The sequence below is a fragment of the Schistocerca piceifrons genome, chromosome 3 (assembly GCF_021461385.2).
Source record: "Schistocerca piceifrons isolate TAMUIC-IGC-003096 chromosome 3, iqSchPice1.1, whole genome shotgun sequence".
Lineage (NCBI taxonomy): Eukaryota > Metazoa > Arthropoda > Insecta > Orthoptera > Acrididae > Schistocerca > Schistocerca piceifrons.
Window position 1 is genome coordinate 621,554,233 of NC_060140.1, and position 18,090 is coordinate 621,572,322.

General features: G+C 37.7%; 1 protein-coding gene across 1 annotated transcript in view; it reads left to right on the top strand.

The window, feature by feature from the left end:
- The window catches only part of LOC124788082 (MAP kinase-activating death domain protein), a 593,942-nt gene that overhangs the window by 180,749 nt on the left and 395,103 nt on the right, over positions 1–18,090 (top strand). Inside the window, exons 13-14 of the mRNA XM_047255179.1 lie at positions 14,700–14,858; positions 15,367–15,574. Coding sequence (XP_047111135.1) covers positions 14,700–14,858; positions 15,367–15,574 — 367 coding nt within the window. The remainder of the gene's footprint in view (positions 1–14,699; positions 14,859–15,366; positions 15,575–18,090) is intronic.

The following is an 18,090-nucleotide window of genomic DNA, read 5'->3' on the forward strand; positions in this document are numbered from 1 at the left end:
GAGCTTTATTGCTGACCTCATAAATTGCGGTCAGGCTCCTCTCCATTCTTGAGTGACCCTGCCATCAGAAGTTTGAGAAGTTAAACAAAAATACTTTTTTTCAGATTTTAACCGAACAGTTCTGAACATTAAATTGTATTTATTAATACAAGCCTTTGGAGGTTGAGGTTCTGTTCATGGTCATCTTGCTCCAGAGGATTCTGATTTGATTAGTCCATATAGGTAGCCATTTTGAGAATTAAAAGGTTCCATTTGCCAAAAAACTATTATGAATACCTTTACTTTCTTCTTTAGTTATTTTTGAAGCACATTGCATCCACAGTGGTTGAACATCATTACAAAATATTTTAGCAGTAATGATTTTAACTTTTCTAGTGCTGTATGTTTTACCTTGATTCCTTTTCAGTTTCACCTCTTGTCTTCCATCTTCTCCCTGTCATTTTCTTGTATGATTGCTGTTGCTCATCTTCTTCATTAGTCTCATGATATTCTGAAGTGCAATACAAAACTTTCCCCTCTTCATTCATGATTTCTCTAAGCCTCTCTGAATCAGTCATATTATCATAAACATAATCTCATACAAACAGCAGTAACAACTGCCAAATAATTAAGCTAATTGTTTATACAACAATGAAATAATAAAATAGTATAAAACTTTTCTGACAAAAGTTACATGAAAACAATTTGTTGGATGGTGTTATAATACAAAAGTCACATGAAAACAGTTTTGGTAATTTTAAAATGAAAAACTTTTCTGTAAGTAGTTGTTAGTAATAATAATAATAATAATAATAATAAACAGGAAACTTCCCAGTGGTGGAACAAATGGCTCAAATGGCTCTGAGCGCTATGCGACTTAACTTCTGAGGTCATCAGTCGCCTAGAACTTAGAACTAATTAAACCTAACTAACCTAAGGACATCACACACATCCATGCCCGAGGCAGGATTTGAACCTGCGACCGTAGCGGTCGCTCGGTTCCAGACTGTAGCGCCTAGAACTGCACGGCCACTCTGTCCGGCTAGTGGTGGAACAGAAAACTAATTTAGTTTCACAGCATTATGGTGTAAGTCAGATTTAATTCACTTTGCCATGAAATGTAAATAGAAAATCTAATTTTGTTTCATGGTGTTGCTGTGCATGTCGAACGGACTTCATTTTATCATAACATTTATCATGCAAACCATTTCACAGTAGAACTTGTGATGCCATCTGTGATGCTATTGCACATACAAAGACATGCATCACTATGCCATCCAAAAGAAAAAGGAGTACTTAACTCATTTTTGTCAATATGTGACTTATATCGTTATGTTGTAAATCCCTTCACTGCATCCAGCATCTGATGGAGATGATGAAGAGTATTGTGTATAAGTATGAACTCATCACAAATATACCACCTGTTTTCTTACTTATTATTTATTAAATGTCTGTGTCCTCTTATAAAACCAAAGAATCATGATTGGAATCCAGATGCATCATGCTGTCCAATTTTATACAATCACAAATCGATGCTCTAAAATTCTAATCCATCAGCATGACATTAAAAAAAATTGAGCATGTTAGTGTACATAAACATCTGTTGACAAAAGTGAAGAATGAAACCATGAGTGATAGAGTGTTAGACTGCAGTTGAATTACACCACTGCAATAAGTTAGAAAAATTAACTTTCATTACAATGACTATTCACAATATGGGTAGAGTTGACAATACCTCCCAAAACTTCCAACCACCACTTGCTCATTTTTGTGTCTGCTGCTGCCCTTGGTTCCCCAGTTCTGCACAACAGTGGTTGTGCAATGGTTGCTGTTGTGGTTGTGGTTGTGGAGATATGAATGTTTGGTTGGGTTGCCGCCATGTTAAGGTGCTCACCAGGACTTTTATGTCTCCTCTGCATCACAGTATTTTTCAGGGAAGAATTTGAGATGTTATATGTTGTTCTTGAATGTTTAGGGATATTCTCAAATGTTCACAAATAGTCTAGAATATTGCCAAATGTTTTAGATGGAAACTGAGAAATGGCATGTATCACATTGCTCCACAGTCTGCCAAAATCATCTTAACCTGGATCGTGCAACATAGTAAAGACAGAGAACCAATTCAACAAAAAAGTATTGCCACTAATGGATAAAAACTACATAAATGAAGAATGGTTATGTGACTAAACAGTTTTAACAAATGAAGTAATTCGATAAGCAAATCATCGAATGCAGAGTATGATTCCAGTGGAAGAAACACATTTAAATCCATTGATACAGCATTAACCAATGAAATTTACAAAAGAACTCTTACATTTGCACTATGTTTCTGATATGCCCACACCAAACAGCTTCTAAATAATGTCATATAAGTGGAAATATAAACTAGAAAAGAAAATGGCAAGTCAGTATTCTTACCACGAATTCAGTTCATTTCATCTACCTTACAATTCACTTTTAAAATCTCCCCATAAGATACTGATGGCACCACCTTTGATGATCCTTGGGCATGGCCACCTTTTGTTTATCTGTTGTTTATGTGCCATTCAATAGACTTTGATTTGTTACTGAGACTTAATAAATGTTGTTCCTTTTTATTCCTGTGTCTGAATTTCGATTCCATGAACCCTAGTAGGTTACAGGCCTAGTTTATTCACAAAATTTCAACACAGAAGTTTATTATGTCTTTTATTTGATATGTGATTCAAGTTACCTCATGTGTCATTTTTTGTAGCATGTAGAATAAAGGAATTTCAAGAAGCATGGTGAAATTTGATAGATCGAATTTCCAGTAATGGAAATATCAAATCTGGGCTTTGTTCAACACCTACAGCATTTGAGATGTGGTGAATGGTGAGAGAGCATAACCCAAGATTTGATGACATCTGCTGGAAAACTGTGGGTAAAAGACAATGGTCATGCCATGTGTTGCATTTCACCTGTGATCGAGTACTTGCAACTCAAATTTTTGATAAGGTGCACTACTGCTTGCGAAATGTGGAAGAACAAACATCCAAAGTGAACAAACTCTGTGTTATGAAGAAGTTTCATGATTAGCAAATGAATGTGAGTGATTCATTATTGCGGCATATTGCAAAAATCATGAACATTCTGAGCCATGTCAATTACTTAAAGGTGAAACTGTGTTGGACTTAGTGATCATGGCCAAGATCCTTGGAAGTCTTATGATGGAGTTTCATGCCATTGTCACGACCTGGGACAGTGTGTCCAGGGCTCAGCAAATGATTCTGAAACTCCAAGAGTGACTCATCCCTAAAGAAAAATGATTGAATGACTTGGAGGAGGCATCCATTATCCTGGCTGCAACTTCATTTCAAGGCTGGAAGGAAGAGCATACAGATGTGAAGAAGAAGAACCTGAATCAGGCAGATTCAAGACGAAAATTTACTTGCTAGACATTGGGGAAGGAAGGCCATCTGTAGAGAAATTGCCATTCTAAGAAGAAGAAAAATAGGGAGCAAAATAGAGGTGATGCATTCATTGTTACTGACAGAGGATCATGCAAAACAGGTCTGCATGATAAAGTGGTTTGTGAGAGTATGTTGAATGCTGATATGAGTGAAGTCTTGATTACTGACTGTGTGGGATCGTGGCACATCATTTTTCCATGAGAATGGTTCAGTGAAATTCATGAGTGTCAGAACATTGAAGTTTCAAGTGTAGATAATGCTAAGTGGAAGTGAAGACAATCAGATCAATTAAAATAAAGAAATTCACAAATGAGTATGGAGAAGATGGACAAACTTATAACGCAGTCTATGTCCTAAAAATGAGGAAGTATTTATTATCTGTCAGTATTTGCATGACAAAGGTTTTGGAGTGAGATTTGTAGCTAAGTTCTTTAACATTTCTTGAGAGGGGGATGTGTCATTATTGAAGGAATAAAACAAGGAAACAAAATTTGCAGAATTTTTTTTCGTATCAAACACCCAATGTGATGTGAATTTATCATCCACAAATAACCTCAAAACTGGCACAAAGGATTGGGTCTTGTAAATGTCAAACTGATTGTGAATTTGATCAGAACAGATCTTATCAAGGGAATAAACATGTCTGATGCAGCATCATTCTTTTGTTAGTGTGTAACTATGCAAAGTGTCATCGTTTATCTTTTAACAAGAAAATCAGAGCAAGACATTTGGGAATCAGCGATTTCATATACAGTGATGTGTGCAGACAAATGGTGATTGAATGAGGTCAGTGGTGCATACTATTTTGTAACATTTACAGATGATTCATCTGGTTTTTGTCATGTCTATTTCTTGAGAAATAAGTCTGATATTTTTATCATTTCAAGGAATTGGGATGACAATGTTGAACAGGCTGTCCAGAAGTGTGAAGACCCTGAAGATTGATTGAGGGATGGAATACTTGAACAAGAACATGAAGAGCTATCTCATTGAATATGGGATGGAATTTGAGACAATGGAATCGTATACTTCACGACAAAATGGGAAGGCAGAACACAAACACAGGACCATCATTGAGTCCACAAGGCCCATGCTCATTGGGACGAATGTTCTGAAAATTCTGTGGGTGGAAATGGTTGACACCACTGTTTATATGTTAAATCAGACTTCAATCAAATAGGGAAGAAATGCGACACCATGCGAATTATGATCAGGGAAGTGAATTAAGACCAGGGAACCCCAAATCTCACAAGTGTAAACTTTCAGTGCAGAAGCATTTCTCTCTGTTCCTAAATTTTTCTGCAAGAAGTTGGATTCGAAGGCCAAGAAAATGATTGTGGTTGAATATCAGGGAGGATCTTGCAGTTACAGACTTTTTTAATCCAGAAAACAATAAAATCATCAAATCCCAAGATTTGAATTTCCATAAACCCATTTCAAAGCAGCATTTTCTCAGTTTATGTAATTTTGTTTGCTATTTGGTCTCCAAAACTGAAGAATCTGAAGGTTAAAATGGAAAACGCAATGTCAAGCCACCAGCTGAAGATGTGAGTAAACTACAAAAAGGTGGGCTCAAGATCCCGGACAACCACATGAAGATTAACAGCAGTCTTACAAGTTACATGACATGAGCAAGATTTGACCTCCAGCCAGATATGATGCAAGCTATGTAGACTGTCTTGAACCAAACACCTTTGAAGAGGCAGTCTTGGGTCTAGACAAAGGAAAATGTAAACAAGCAATTGAAGAGGAACATAAAACACGTCAAATGAATGAAACTTATGTCATCCTGCTATAAAAGGACCAATGGATGATAGATTCAAAGTGGGTTTTCAAAACTGAGCCACCAAAAATAAAAATTGCCCCTGGTACAACGGTAGACTTTTTGCGTGAGGCTTTACTCAAAACTCTGGACTGTACTACTAGGAAACTTTGTTGCCTGTCCTGCGATACAACTCACTGCACACGGGGGAAGCTGCCAATTATCTGGACTTCTTGGATTTGTTTGTGGATGATGGGCTGTTGATTAGAGAAAGCAAAGAATCTTTCAAGGTAATTGCAGATGGAATGAAAATGTATATAATAACTGTTTCTGAAGTGAAGGTCTTTTTTAGAATGGAAACTGAATGAAATAATGAGTTAAAACATTGTTTGTCCACCAAAAAATGTATGCAATGCAAATCTTGAAATGTTTTGACTCAGAAAATTTGAATCCTGTGTCTGTTCCAGTGGATCTAAATGTGAAATTGTACTCAGCGGATGAAAATGTGCCAGTTGTAGTTAAATTTCCATTCCTGGAAGCAATTGATCCACTTTTATTTCTTGCAACTATTAGTCAACCAGATCTGGCTTCCAAAATGCCTGCAGTGAGCAAATATGTAAACAGTTAGGAAGACAGTCATTGTCAATCCATCATACACATTTTCAGGTATGTGCAATGCACGAAGGATTTCAGTATATTGTACAGAAAGAGCAAAGACAAGATGGTTCTGTTCAAGTGTAGCAACTTGGATTATGCAAGAGATATAGGAATAAGGTGGTTGACCTCCAGTTTTGTTATCCTGTTATCAAATTTACCTACAATGTTCCTCCCTGGGTCAAAGAATGGTAACTTTGCCTACCGCAGAAGTGGAATATGTGGCCGCCAGCATGCTGTAAATATGTGATATGGTGCAGAATCTGCTAAGTTATTTCGGAGAGCAATCCAATCAAGCAACAAACCTCGTTACGGATAATCAGAGTGCGATAAGACTCATAAAAAATCCCAAACTTCATAAAAGATCAAAACATATTGATATCATTTCATAAGAGAAGAAGTATGAAGAGGGAGGAATCATTATCAAGTATGTTCCAAGTGAAAGGCAGTAAGCAGACATTTTAACAAAACACTTGACATTTTAACCAAATCCATGAGACCCAGTTCTATATCAACACTTACTTTGATTCTTTGGACTCTCAGAGATTGACATTTAATTCTACCAGGATTTGTACTATCTCTCATATTGTATGCCAAGAAAGAGGGAAAATTGAATCATTTGGAATGTTAGGTATAATTTATGCCATACTATCAGTTGGATTAATAGGATTTATTGTATGAGGACACCATGTATTCACAGTGTGAATGGATGTTCATACATTGACATACTTCACATCAGCAACAACAATTACTGCCGTACCAACAGGTATTAAGGTATTCAAATGACTAGCTACATTATATGGAACTAAATTCAAGTTTAACCCGCCATTATAATGAGCCCTAAGATTTGTTTTCCTATTCTTAATTGGCGGGTTAACAGGCCCAGTATTAGCAAACTCATCTCTTGATGTTCTACTCCATGATACATACTATGTAGTAGCACACTTCCACTATGTATTGTCCAAGGGGCAGAATTTGCAATTATAGAAGTTGTTGTTGTTGTGGTTTTCAGTCCTGAGACTGGTTTGATGCAGCTCTCCATGCTACTCTATCCTGTGCAAGCTTCTTCATCTCCCTGTACCTACTGCAACCTACATCCTTCTGAATCTGCTTAGTGTATTCATCTCTTGGTCTCCCTCTACGATTTTTACCCTCCACACTGCCCTCCAATACTAAACTGGTGATCCCTTGATGCCTCAGAACATGTCCTACCAACCGATCCCTTCTTCTAGTCAAGTTGTGCCACAAACTTCTCTTCTCCCCAATCCTATTCAATACTTCCTCATTAGTTATGTGATCTACCCATCTAATCTTCAGCATTCTTCTGTAGCACCACATTTCGAAAGCTTCTATTCTCTTCTTGTCCAAACTATTTATAGTCCATGTTTCACTTCCATACATGGCTACACTCCATACAAATTCTTTCAGAAACGACTTCCTGACACTTAAACCTATACTCGATGTTAACAAATTTCTCTTCTTCAGAAATGCTTTCCTTGCCATTGCTAGTCTACATTTGATATCCTCTCTACTTCGACCATCATCAGTTATTTTTCTCCCCAAATAGCAAAACTCCTTTACTACTTAGAGTGTCTCATTTCCTAATCTAATTCCCTCAGCATCACTCGATTTAATTCGACTACATTCCATTATCCTTGTTTTGCTTTTGTTGATGTTCATCTTATATCCTCCTTTGAAGACACTATCCATTCCGCTCAACTGCTCTTCCAAGTCCTTTGCTGTCTCTGACATAATTACAATGTCATCGGCGAACCTCAAAGTTTTTATTTCTTCTCCATGGATTTTAATACCTACTCCAAATTTTCCTTTTGTTTCCTTCACTGTTTGCTCAATATACAGATTGAATAACATCGGGGAGAGGCTACAACCATGTCTCACTCCCTTCCCTACCACTGCTTCCCTTTCATGCCACTCGACTCTTATAACTGCCATCTGGTTTCTGTACAAATTGTAAATAGCCTTTCGCTCCCTTTATTTTACCCCTTCCACCTTCAGAATTTGAAAGAGAGTATTCCAGTCAACATTGTCAAAAGCTTTCTCTAAGTCTACAAATGCTAGGAATGTAGGTTTGCCTTTCCTTAATCTAGCTTCTAAGATAAGTCGTAGGGTCAGTATTGCCTCACGTGTTCCGATATTTCTATGGAATCCAAACTGATCTTCCCCGACATTGGCTTCTACTAGTTTTTCCATTCCTCTGTAAAGAATTCACGTTAGTATTTTGCAGCCGTGACTTATTAAACTGATACTTCAGTAATTTTCACATCTGTCAACACCTGCTTTCTTTGGGATTGGAATTATTATATTCTTCTTGAAGTATGAGGGTATTTCGCCTGTCTCATACATTTTGTTCACCAGATGGTAGAGTTTTGTCAGGACTGGCTCTCTCAAGGCTGTCAGTAGTTCTAATGGAATGTTGTCTACTCCGGGGGCCTTGTTTTGACTTAGGTCTTTCAGTGCTCTATCAAACTCTTCATGCAGTATCTTATCTCCCATTTCCTCTTCATCTACATCCTCTTCCATTTCCATAAAATTGTCCTCAAGTACATCGCCCTTGTATAGTCCCTCCATATACTCCTTCCACCTTTCTGCTTTCCCTTCTTTACTTAGTACTGGGTTTCCATCTGAGCTCTTGATATTCATACAAGTGGTTCTCTTTTCTCCAAAGGTTTGTTTAATTTTCCTGTAGGCAGTATCTATCTGACCCCTAGTGAGATAAGCCTCTACATCCTTACATTTGTCCTCTAGCCATCCCTGCTTAGCCATTTTGCACTTCCTGTCGATCTCATTTTTGAGACATTTGTATTCCTTTTTGCCTGCTTCATTTACTGCATTTTTATATTTTCTCCTTTCATCAATTAAATTCAATATTTCTTCTGTTACCCAAGGATTTATACTAGTCCTTGTCTTTTTACCTACTTGATCCTCTGCTGCTATCACCACTTCATCCTTCGAAGCTACCCATTCTTCTTCAACTGTATTTCTTTCCCCCATTCCTGTCAATTGTTCCCTTATGCTCTCTATGAAACTCTGTACAACCTCTGGTTTAGTCAGTTTATGCAGGTCCCATCTCCTTAAATTCCCACCTTTTTGCAGTTTCTTCAGTTTTAATCTACAGTTCATAACCAATAGATTGTGGTCAGAGTCCACATCTGCCCCTGGAAATGTCTTACAATTTAAAACCTGGTTCCTAAATCTCTGTCTTACCATTATATAATCTATCCGAAACCTGTCAGTATCTTCAGGCTTCTTCCATGTATACAATCTTCTTTTATGATTCTTGAATCAAGTGTTAGCAATGGTTAGGTTGTGCTCTGTCCAAAATTCTACCAGGCGGCTTCCTCTTTCATTTCTTACCCCCAATCCATATTCACCTACTACTTTTCCTTCTCTCCCATTTCCTACTGACGAATTCCAGTCACCCATGACTATTAAATTTTCGTCTCCCTTACTATCTGAATAATTTCTTTTATTTCATCATACATTTCTTCAGTTTCTTCATCATCTGCTGAGCTAGTAGGCATATAAACTTGTACTACTGTGGTAGGCTTGGGTTTCGTATCTATCTTGGCCACAATAATGCGTTCACTATGCTGTTTGTAGTAGCTTACCCACATTCCTATTTTCCTTTTCATTATTAAACGTACTCCTGCATTAACCCAATTTGATTTTGTGTTTATAACCCTGTAGTCACCTGACCAGAAGTCTTGTTCCTCCTGCCACCGAACTTCACTGATTCCCACTATATCTAACTTTAACCTATCCATTTCCCTTTTTAAATTTTCTAACCTACCTGCCCGATTAAGGTATCTGACATTCTACGCTCTGACCCGTAGAACGCCAGTTTTCTTTCTCCTGACAACGATGTCCTCTTGAGTAGTCCCCGCCTGGAGATCCAAATGGGGGACTATTTTACCTCCGGAATATTTTACCCAAGAGGACGCCATCATCATTTAACCATACAGTAATGCTGCATGCCCTTGGGAAAAATTACGGCCGTAGTTTCCCCTTGCTTTCAGCCGTTCGCAGTACCAGCACAGCAAGGCCGTTTTGGTTAGTGTTACAAGGCCAGATCAGTCAATCATCCAGACTGTTGCCCCTGCAACTACTGAAAAGGCTGCTGACCCTCTTCAGGAACCATACATTTGTCTGGCCTCTCAACAGATACCCCTCCGTTGTGGTTGGACCTACGGTACGGCTATCTGTATCGCTGAGGCACGCAAGCCTCCCCACCAACGGCAAGGTCCATGGTTCATAGGAGGTGTCATTCAATGATACCCATTATTTACAGGATTAACCATAAACAATACATGGTTAAAAATTCAGTTTACAGTTATATTTATTGGGATAAACTTAACATTTTTCCCTCAACACTTCCTAGGTCTAACAGGAATACCATGATGATATTCAGACTGCCCAGACGCATATACATTGTGAAATGTAGTATCAAGAATTGGATCAACAGTCTCTATTGTAGCATCATCATATTCATTGTAATTATATGAGAAAGAATGGTTACAAATTGAGCAATTATATTCAGAGCTAATATAAGCAAATCAACAGAATGGTTACAAAATAATCCCCCTGCAGAACACAGCTTGAATGTTGTCAGAAATAGATTTTAAGATGCTCAAATAGTGGGAGTATTGAAAATGAAATGTTATTTTTATTTTTAAAATCTCCCCATGTATGATACTGATTACATCACAGTCGTATTTCTTTTGATGTACCTTGGATGTAGCCCCCTTTTGTTTATTTGTTGTGTGTCTGCCCTTCAGTACACTTTGCTTTGTATTAAGATGAAATAAAAGTTGTTCCTTTGTATTCCTGTGTCTGAATCTGAATTACATAAAACTCAATAATTCAGCATTAAGAGACTCCACTATTCAATAAGATAAATGTACAGTGTGACCATCAGTAAAGCATAAGGGCAAACATTCCAACTTGTCGAGTGAATGTAAAAGAATTGTGTTGTTTTGTATGGACAACTGTTGTTGTTGTTGTTGTGGTCTTCAGTCCTGAGACTGGTTTGATGCAGCTCTCCATGCTACTCTATCCTGTGCAAGCTTCTTCATCTCCCAGTACCTACTGCAACCTACATCCTTCTGAATCTGTTTAGTGTATTCATCTCTTGGTCTCCCTCTATGATTTTTACTCTCCACACTGCCCTCCAATACTAAATTGGTGATCCCTTGATGCCTCAGAACATGTCCTACCAACCGATCCCTTCTTCTAGTCAAGTTGTGCCACAAACTTCTCCCCAATCCTATTCAGTACCTCCTCATTAGTTATATGATCTACCCATCTAATCTTCAGCATTCTTCTTTAGCACCACATTTCGAAAGCTTCTATTCTCTTCTTGTCCAAACTATTTATCATCCATGTTTCACTTCCGTACATGGCTACACTCCATACAAATACTTTCAGAGACGACCTCCTGACACTTAAATCTATACTCGATGTTAACAAATTTCTCTTCTTCAGAAACGCTTTCCTTGTCATTGCCAGTCTACATTTGATATTCTCTCTACTTCAACCATCATCAGTTATTTTTCTCCCCAAATAGCAAAACTCCTTTACTACTTAGAGTGTCTCATTTCCTAATCTAATTCCCTCAGCATCACCCAACTTAATTTGATTACATTCCATTATCCTCGTTTTTCTTTTGTTGATGTTCATCTTATACCCTCCTTTCAAGACACTATCCATTCCATTCAACTGCTCTTCCAAGCCCTTTGCTGTCTCTGACAGCAAATGGACAACTATAAATAGCTTATTGAGCAACAGTAAAACTTATTTAGCTTTGCAGCAAAAAACAAGGCATCAAATGTAGTTTATAATAATCCATTTTGAGTAAGTTAGATGCTAAACAGGTTAGGTGATCAACATCCCCATTTTTTCCAATTCTGAAAATGAATGGAAAAAATACCAAAGCAAAATTTGTCATTTTTGGATAGTGGATAATAAGCCCTGCATAAGTGACTTTCTTTGATTAGCCATAAGAGGAAGCTACACATTTTGTATCAGATACAGAGTTTTGAAGTGAAGTATAATTGATGGGTGATAATTTTTCTACTATGTGCAGTGGCTAGAAACTTATGAGGCCGCAAACCACTTGCTAAACCAACCGTTTTTCTGAGTGGGCCTTTTATCACCATTAGACTAATTTTTGTGCATCAGTTTCATTTAATCTGTTGATTTGTGTTTGTGAAATGATCCAGTGGTCCTTCAGAAGCATTTTCCATAATTAACCTAAGCTCAAACATATCTATTGTCATGGTCTTGATGGCTATGATAAGATGTGTTATCAGTTTATCCAATGATTTTGGACATAGAGGAATGGAAATTCATTGGTGAAACCCTGCACCATGAAACAGCAAATTGAGATATATGATCAGAGCAGAAGGTGATGATTGCAGCAGAAACATGACTGCTCTGTAGACTTGGCTGAAGTTGAAATCAAGAAGATTTTGAAAACTCCAATTCTCTTCTTGTTCGTGCTGCTAATTACCCAGGATTTACTTCCATGCAAGACCACACTCCAGACACTACTTCCTAATATCTCAGTTTATATTAGTTATTAAAACACTTCTCTTTTTTGGAAATGTGTTCCTCACCATCACCCTTTTGCATTTTATATCCCTTCTACTTTTCCCAACATTATTGATTTTCCTGCTCCAATAGCAAAAATTATATATGATTTTAAGTGTAAGAGATATTAGGAAGAATTTCCTGAAAGTATTTGTATGAAGTGCAGCTTTGTGCAAAAGTAAAATGTAAATTATAGATAAACTCTACAGACAATAAGATAATAGAGGCTTTTGAAATGTGATTCTGCAGAAGGATGGAGACAATTAGATGGTAGATCACATAATTAATTATGCAAATTGACTGAAAGAAAGGCTAGGTTGATTTGACACATCCGGAAGCATCAAGGAATAATTTTTCTGATTATCAGGGGAATGGGGTGGAGGGTATAAAAATTGTAGAGGGGAATGAAGGTTTGATTACATTAACCAGACACAAGTGAATTATGACTGCAGTAGTTATGTAGAGATGATGAGGGTTTCACAGGATATTAATTTCATTCATCATGATTGATGTTTTGGGAACGCTGGCAACTGTGTCACTAATGATTTAAGTAATGAAACTCTGCAAGAGTTATGTATGTTTCCATCCTTAGCGCAATGCATTTTGAGACCTTATTCACATTTCAAAATGCAGTTATATACATGATTATTATATGAGGTGCTTGAATATGTGTTTTCCCACCTTCCTTGGACAGTATTCACATTTTTGGAATTATACTGCAATCAGAAAACTGAGCAATATAAATCTTGGAATTTGTGTTTATGTGTGGATGTCAAAAATAGCATATTTGTCTGCCTACTTTCAGACATTGTGCCTAGTGCCTTATGCAGAATATCACGCACTTGCAATTCATCACTCGCTGTTTGATGTTTAAACAAAGAGATTGTGACAGTATGGTTCCAGAGGAAATTTGGATACAGAGGTGCTATATTTTCTGTGGATTACATTATTTATTTACTTAAAGTTGTCACTTATAAAATTATTTTACCAATACTGACTATTACTGACTTTTAATTTATAAATTGTTATTTATTATTTATTTATTATTTATTATTAATTATTGACTATACTTTATGCTTTATTTTGTTGCAAATATTGAGTAAAGTCTCAGAATAAATTAGCACATTTATGGAATTTACCGTAGCTGTTACATACAGGAGAAAAATTTTCAAAAATTAATTGATTCACTATCTAGCTTGTCCCTGAGAATTTTTTCCCCTTGATTTTGGCAGGGTACAAAAATTTTCAGCTCCTCCATTAAATACATTGTTTGCAATTTCTTGAAGTGATGGATTATCATAAGAGCTTCTTCTATGTTTTTCAATGGGTGGCCAGTGTTTGTGAATTGGTTATGTGTGTAACAGTTGATTTGTTCAGTATGTCCAGTATGAAAGTTCCTGCCAGTCTGTCCTTTGTGGTAGCTTCATCAAGTCTTACATGTGATTTTGTATATTCCTGAGCCTTAGGCTTTATTTTAAAGTATAAACTAATTTCTGTTGTAGTTTGCTGAGAAATGATACCTTCATATGGTATGCTGGCCACACAATTGATTGTATTATTTGTGCCCTCTAAAGAGACAGGAACTTCTTTCTTTTCTGTTGCTTTTTCTGTGTTTTATCTATCACTGAGCTGGGGAAGTCATTAGCCACTGCAGTTTGCTTGATGATGTCTAATTCCTTCTCACTGTTCTCTTTGTTTGGTGGAATTTTGTTTTCTCTGTATATCATTGTTTTGTAAGCAGGTTTTTTATATGTGGCAGGGATTATGGCATTGGACGTTGTCTTTTTCCTATAGATCGTGAAATTGTGTCTGTTGTTTTGATCTCTTATGCACAAATGTAGGATATTACACACTATGCTATTGTAAAATGTCTTCTTCAGAAAAGAAAGGAAAGCAAACACACATTCACACAAGCAGACAACACTTCCCACACACGTGACCACTATCTCTGGCTGCTTTAGCTGGATTGGCTAAAGCAGCTGGAGATAGCGGTCATGTATGCATGAAGTTTGCTTGCTTGGTTTGAATCTGTGTGTGTGTTTTCCTCCCTTTTCTGAAGAAGACTCTGGCTGAAAGCACACTGTGTAACAGTGTTTTCATTGTGCCTGTCTACAAGTCAGTGTGTGACCTTTACAGTGAATAGCAGTCGATCCTTTTCATAACCATTAAATATATGTTGGTGCTGTATCACCCACAATCACAATTTCTATTGTGATAGGCACTGAAATAAAAATTTTCTAATGATCCTTTTAATTACTTTGCAGGTGAGATTTTTCAATTCCCAGAATCTTCTAGCAAATTTCGCTGAACACACGAGAACACTGAGACTCTATCCAAGACCTGTTGTGGCATTCCAGATTAATAGCTTCTTGAGATCCAGGCCTCGAACAACACATTTTCTTAACCGCTTTGCTCGTACTCAGGTAACATGTCTTAACATTATACTGTCGTATGGCTCAGATTTTCATGATTACCGTAATTTTTTTGAGTGAATACATGTGTTTAACAGTATTGTCATGTATATGTCAACTTACCATTTAAGTACAACATACTGTAAATATGCAAGTACATCTGAGGTGATTAGAACATTTTAGACTTTAAAATAGTGTGTTTGCTACACCTGTTACGATAAAATATCCTTGTTTACATGCAGAGGGTCCCTCTCATCCTGAGGTCTGTGTGACCCACCCTTCCGTTTTGACCTTCCATAAACTTTCCCTCTCTCCTCCTGGCAGTACTGACCAGCAATTCTGTCTCATAATTTATTAGTTTTCTTGCTTGAATATTCCTTTTGATACAATTCACTACATTTTATCTCACTGCAAGAACTTAAGGGTATTGAAGTATTCATATGTATGAAGTTTGTTTTGTTTGAATAATTGAAGTTTATTTTGTTTGAATAATTGTATTTTCTTGGTGATTTATTTTCAGGCTGTGGAATTTCTGGCAGAATGGTCTCTAACTCCTAGCAATGTCGCGTTCTTGCGTGTGCACACTGGGGTGTTTGATCCTACTCTTATTGGAGATAAATCCAAGTGGTATGCACATACTCTGGAACCCATTTACTTCAGTGTGTGGGATGAGAGCAGTTCACTGAGTGGGGCATTGCGATCGTTACGTCAGCAGGAGCAACCAACAGGTTAGGAGTGTTACAGAAGTTAATACAAGGATAGTACTATACAACTATGTTGTAAGTAGCCCTTGAGAGACTTTGTCAGAGTTTAAAACTTTCTTTGAAATATTTCATTTTTCAAAAATGTTTAACTATTGGTATCAAGCCATCTTACCACTTTACACCTTTGCTATCATTAAGAGTAGCAGCATCCCTTAATATGAATTGCATGACTTGAGTTAGTTCCTGTCGTTCCCCCTGGAACATAGGGCCGTGATGAAATTCCTCCGCCTGGTACAATTTCTAGCAAGTCTCTTCACTTCACTCCAGGTTTTCCCATCCTCTGCAGCTCCTCTCTTGATCATCCTTTTCCAGGTCTATTTGGTATGTCCACATTTTCTAACTCCTTGAGGGTTCCAATCCAATGCCACCCTTTCAACAGGTCCATCTGGTTTCCTCAATGTATACCCAACCCAGTTCCATTTTCTTTCCTTGATTTGTATATTGATTGGTTACTGATTTGTCTCCCTCCAAAGATCTTCATTTGTCATTGTATCTGGCCATCTCACATTTAAAATATGCCATAGACAGCGGTTGATGAAACTTGTAGCTGGTTTTTGATGTGGTTAGTCACCTTCCAAGTTTCACAACCATACAACAGAACAGCCTTCACATTGCTATTGAAAAGCTGGAGTTCGGTCTTCTTTGAGATGTTCCTATTTCTCCAAACAGGGTACAGTTGTACAAACACACCATTTGCTTTGCAGATGTGACTACGGACATCTACCTCAGTGCCTCCTGTAGTTGTTACTATACTTCCAAGATAGAGGAAAGATTGGATCTGTTCTAAGTCCTCTCCATTAACGGCCAGCTATTTGTGATGGTCAAATTTATCCACATTTCTTTGGTTTTGCGAACGTTTATCTTGAGGCCAGCAACTTCCGCCTTTCTCTGGAACCTGGCCAGTTTCACTTTGATGTCTTGATATTGTTGTGCCATTAAGCAGATGTCTGTGAAATCTAGATCTTTGAGCCTATCCCGCATCCCCCATTGCACATCTCTCTTCCTTTCCCCCATCACTCTCTTCATCATGTGGTCCAACACCAAAAGAAATAGTGTTGGCGAAAGAATACACCATTGTTGTACTCACGAATTAACTTGGAATGGCTCTGTTAGTACTTGGCACTCATAGTCTTCATACATCTCCTTGATGATGTTAATATTCTTCATTGGCATGCCATATTTTGCAAGTGTATCCCACATGACTCTTCGATTGACAGAGTCGAAAGCCTTTTCAAAGTCAATGAAGGTACAGTGGAGGGTATGTTGCCTCTCTGCACTTTGTTCCAGGATCATTCTGAGAGTATTGATAAGGTCCACACAGCTTCGATGTTTTCTAAAACTCACCTGTTCTCTCTTCAGTTGTGTTTCCACAGAATCCTTAATGTGGTTTAAAATGATCCTTGAAAGAACCTTACTTGGTACTAACAATAGGGTAATGCCCCACCAGTTGCTGCAATTAGTAACATCTCCTTTTTTGCATATTTCCATGATAATACCTCGTTTACAATCTGTTGGCAGTTTCTTCTCTCCCCATATCTTCTCTAAGAGGATGTACAATAACTCGACAGTGGTGTCCAAGTGTGTTTTCAGCATCTCAGATGTTATGTTATCTGGTCCTGGTGCCTTCCCATTCTTGATCTGCTTCAGTGCTATCCTACTTTCTGCTTTCGTGGGTGCATTTACACCATGCTGGGCCTAGGATCATTGTATTCCATTTGTTCTTGTTCTTCTACCTCACCGCCAAGGTCTCTGTTCAGAGTTTTGTTAAAGTGTTCCTTCCACCTGTGTGATGGTTCTTCACATTTAGTTACTATCTCCTCTTTCTTATTCCTTACTGCTCGGTTCCTCTGGAAGCTTTTCTTTGAGAGCATCTTAGTGATATCATATAGTTCTTTTACATCCTCCCTCCATGCTGCCTGCTCTGCTCTATCAGTTTGTTCATCTATTCGTCTTCTGTGGTCTCTTCTCACACTCCTTTTCACTTCCTTATCTGCTGCTCTATAATCAGCTTGTGTCTGTGCTTTTTTTTGCCTGGTTCTGCTCTGATTTACTCTTCCCTTGGCCTCCTTTTTATGGGCGATCTTCCTCCAGGTATGTTAAGACATCCAATCTCTCCACAGGTGATTTTTAAAGCCAAGTTATCTCTCACTTACTTGCACAAAAGTATTCTTAACTTCTGTCCACATTTCCTCCATGTCCTTATCCTCAGCCATCTCTTGTTCCAGGACCTGGAATCTATTCCAGAGTTCCAGCTGGAATCCCTCACTTATCTGTGGATCTTTCAGTTTACCTATGTTGAATCTTCTTTCTGGAAACCACAATCTTCATTTGGAAACGGGCAGTAACAAGATGGTGGTCGCTACTTGCGTCTGCTCCTCTTCTATTCTGCACATCTTCCAGGCTCCTACTGAACTTCCTGGATACTGCGATGTGGTCAATTTGATTTTCTGTAATATGATCTGGAGACACCCATGTTATCT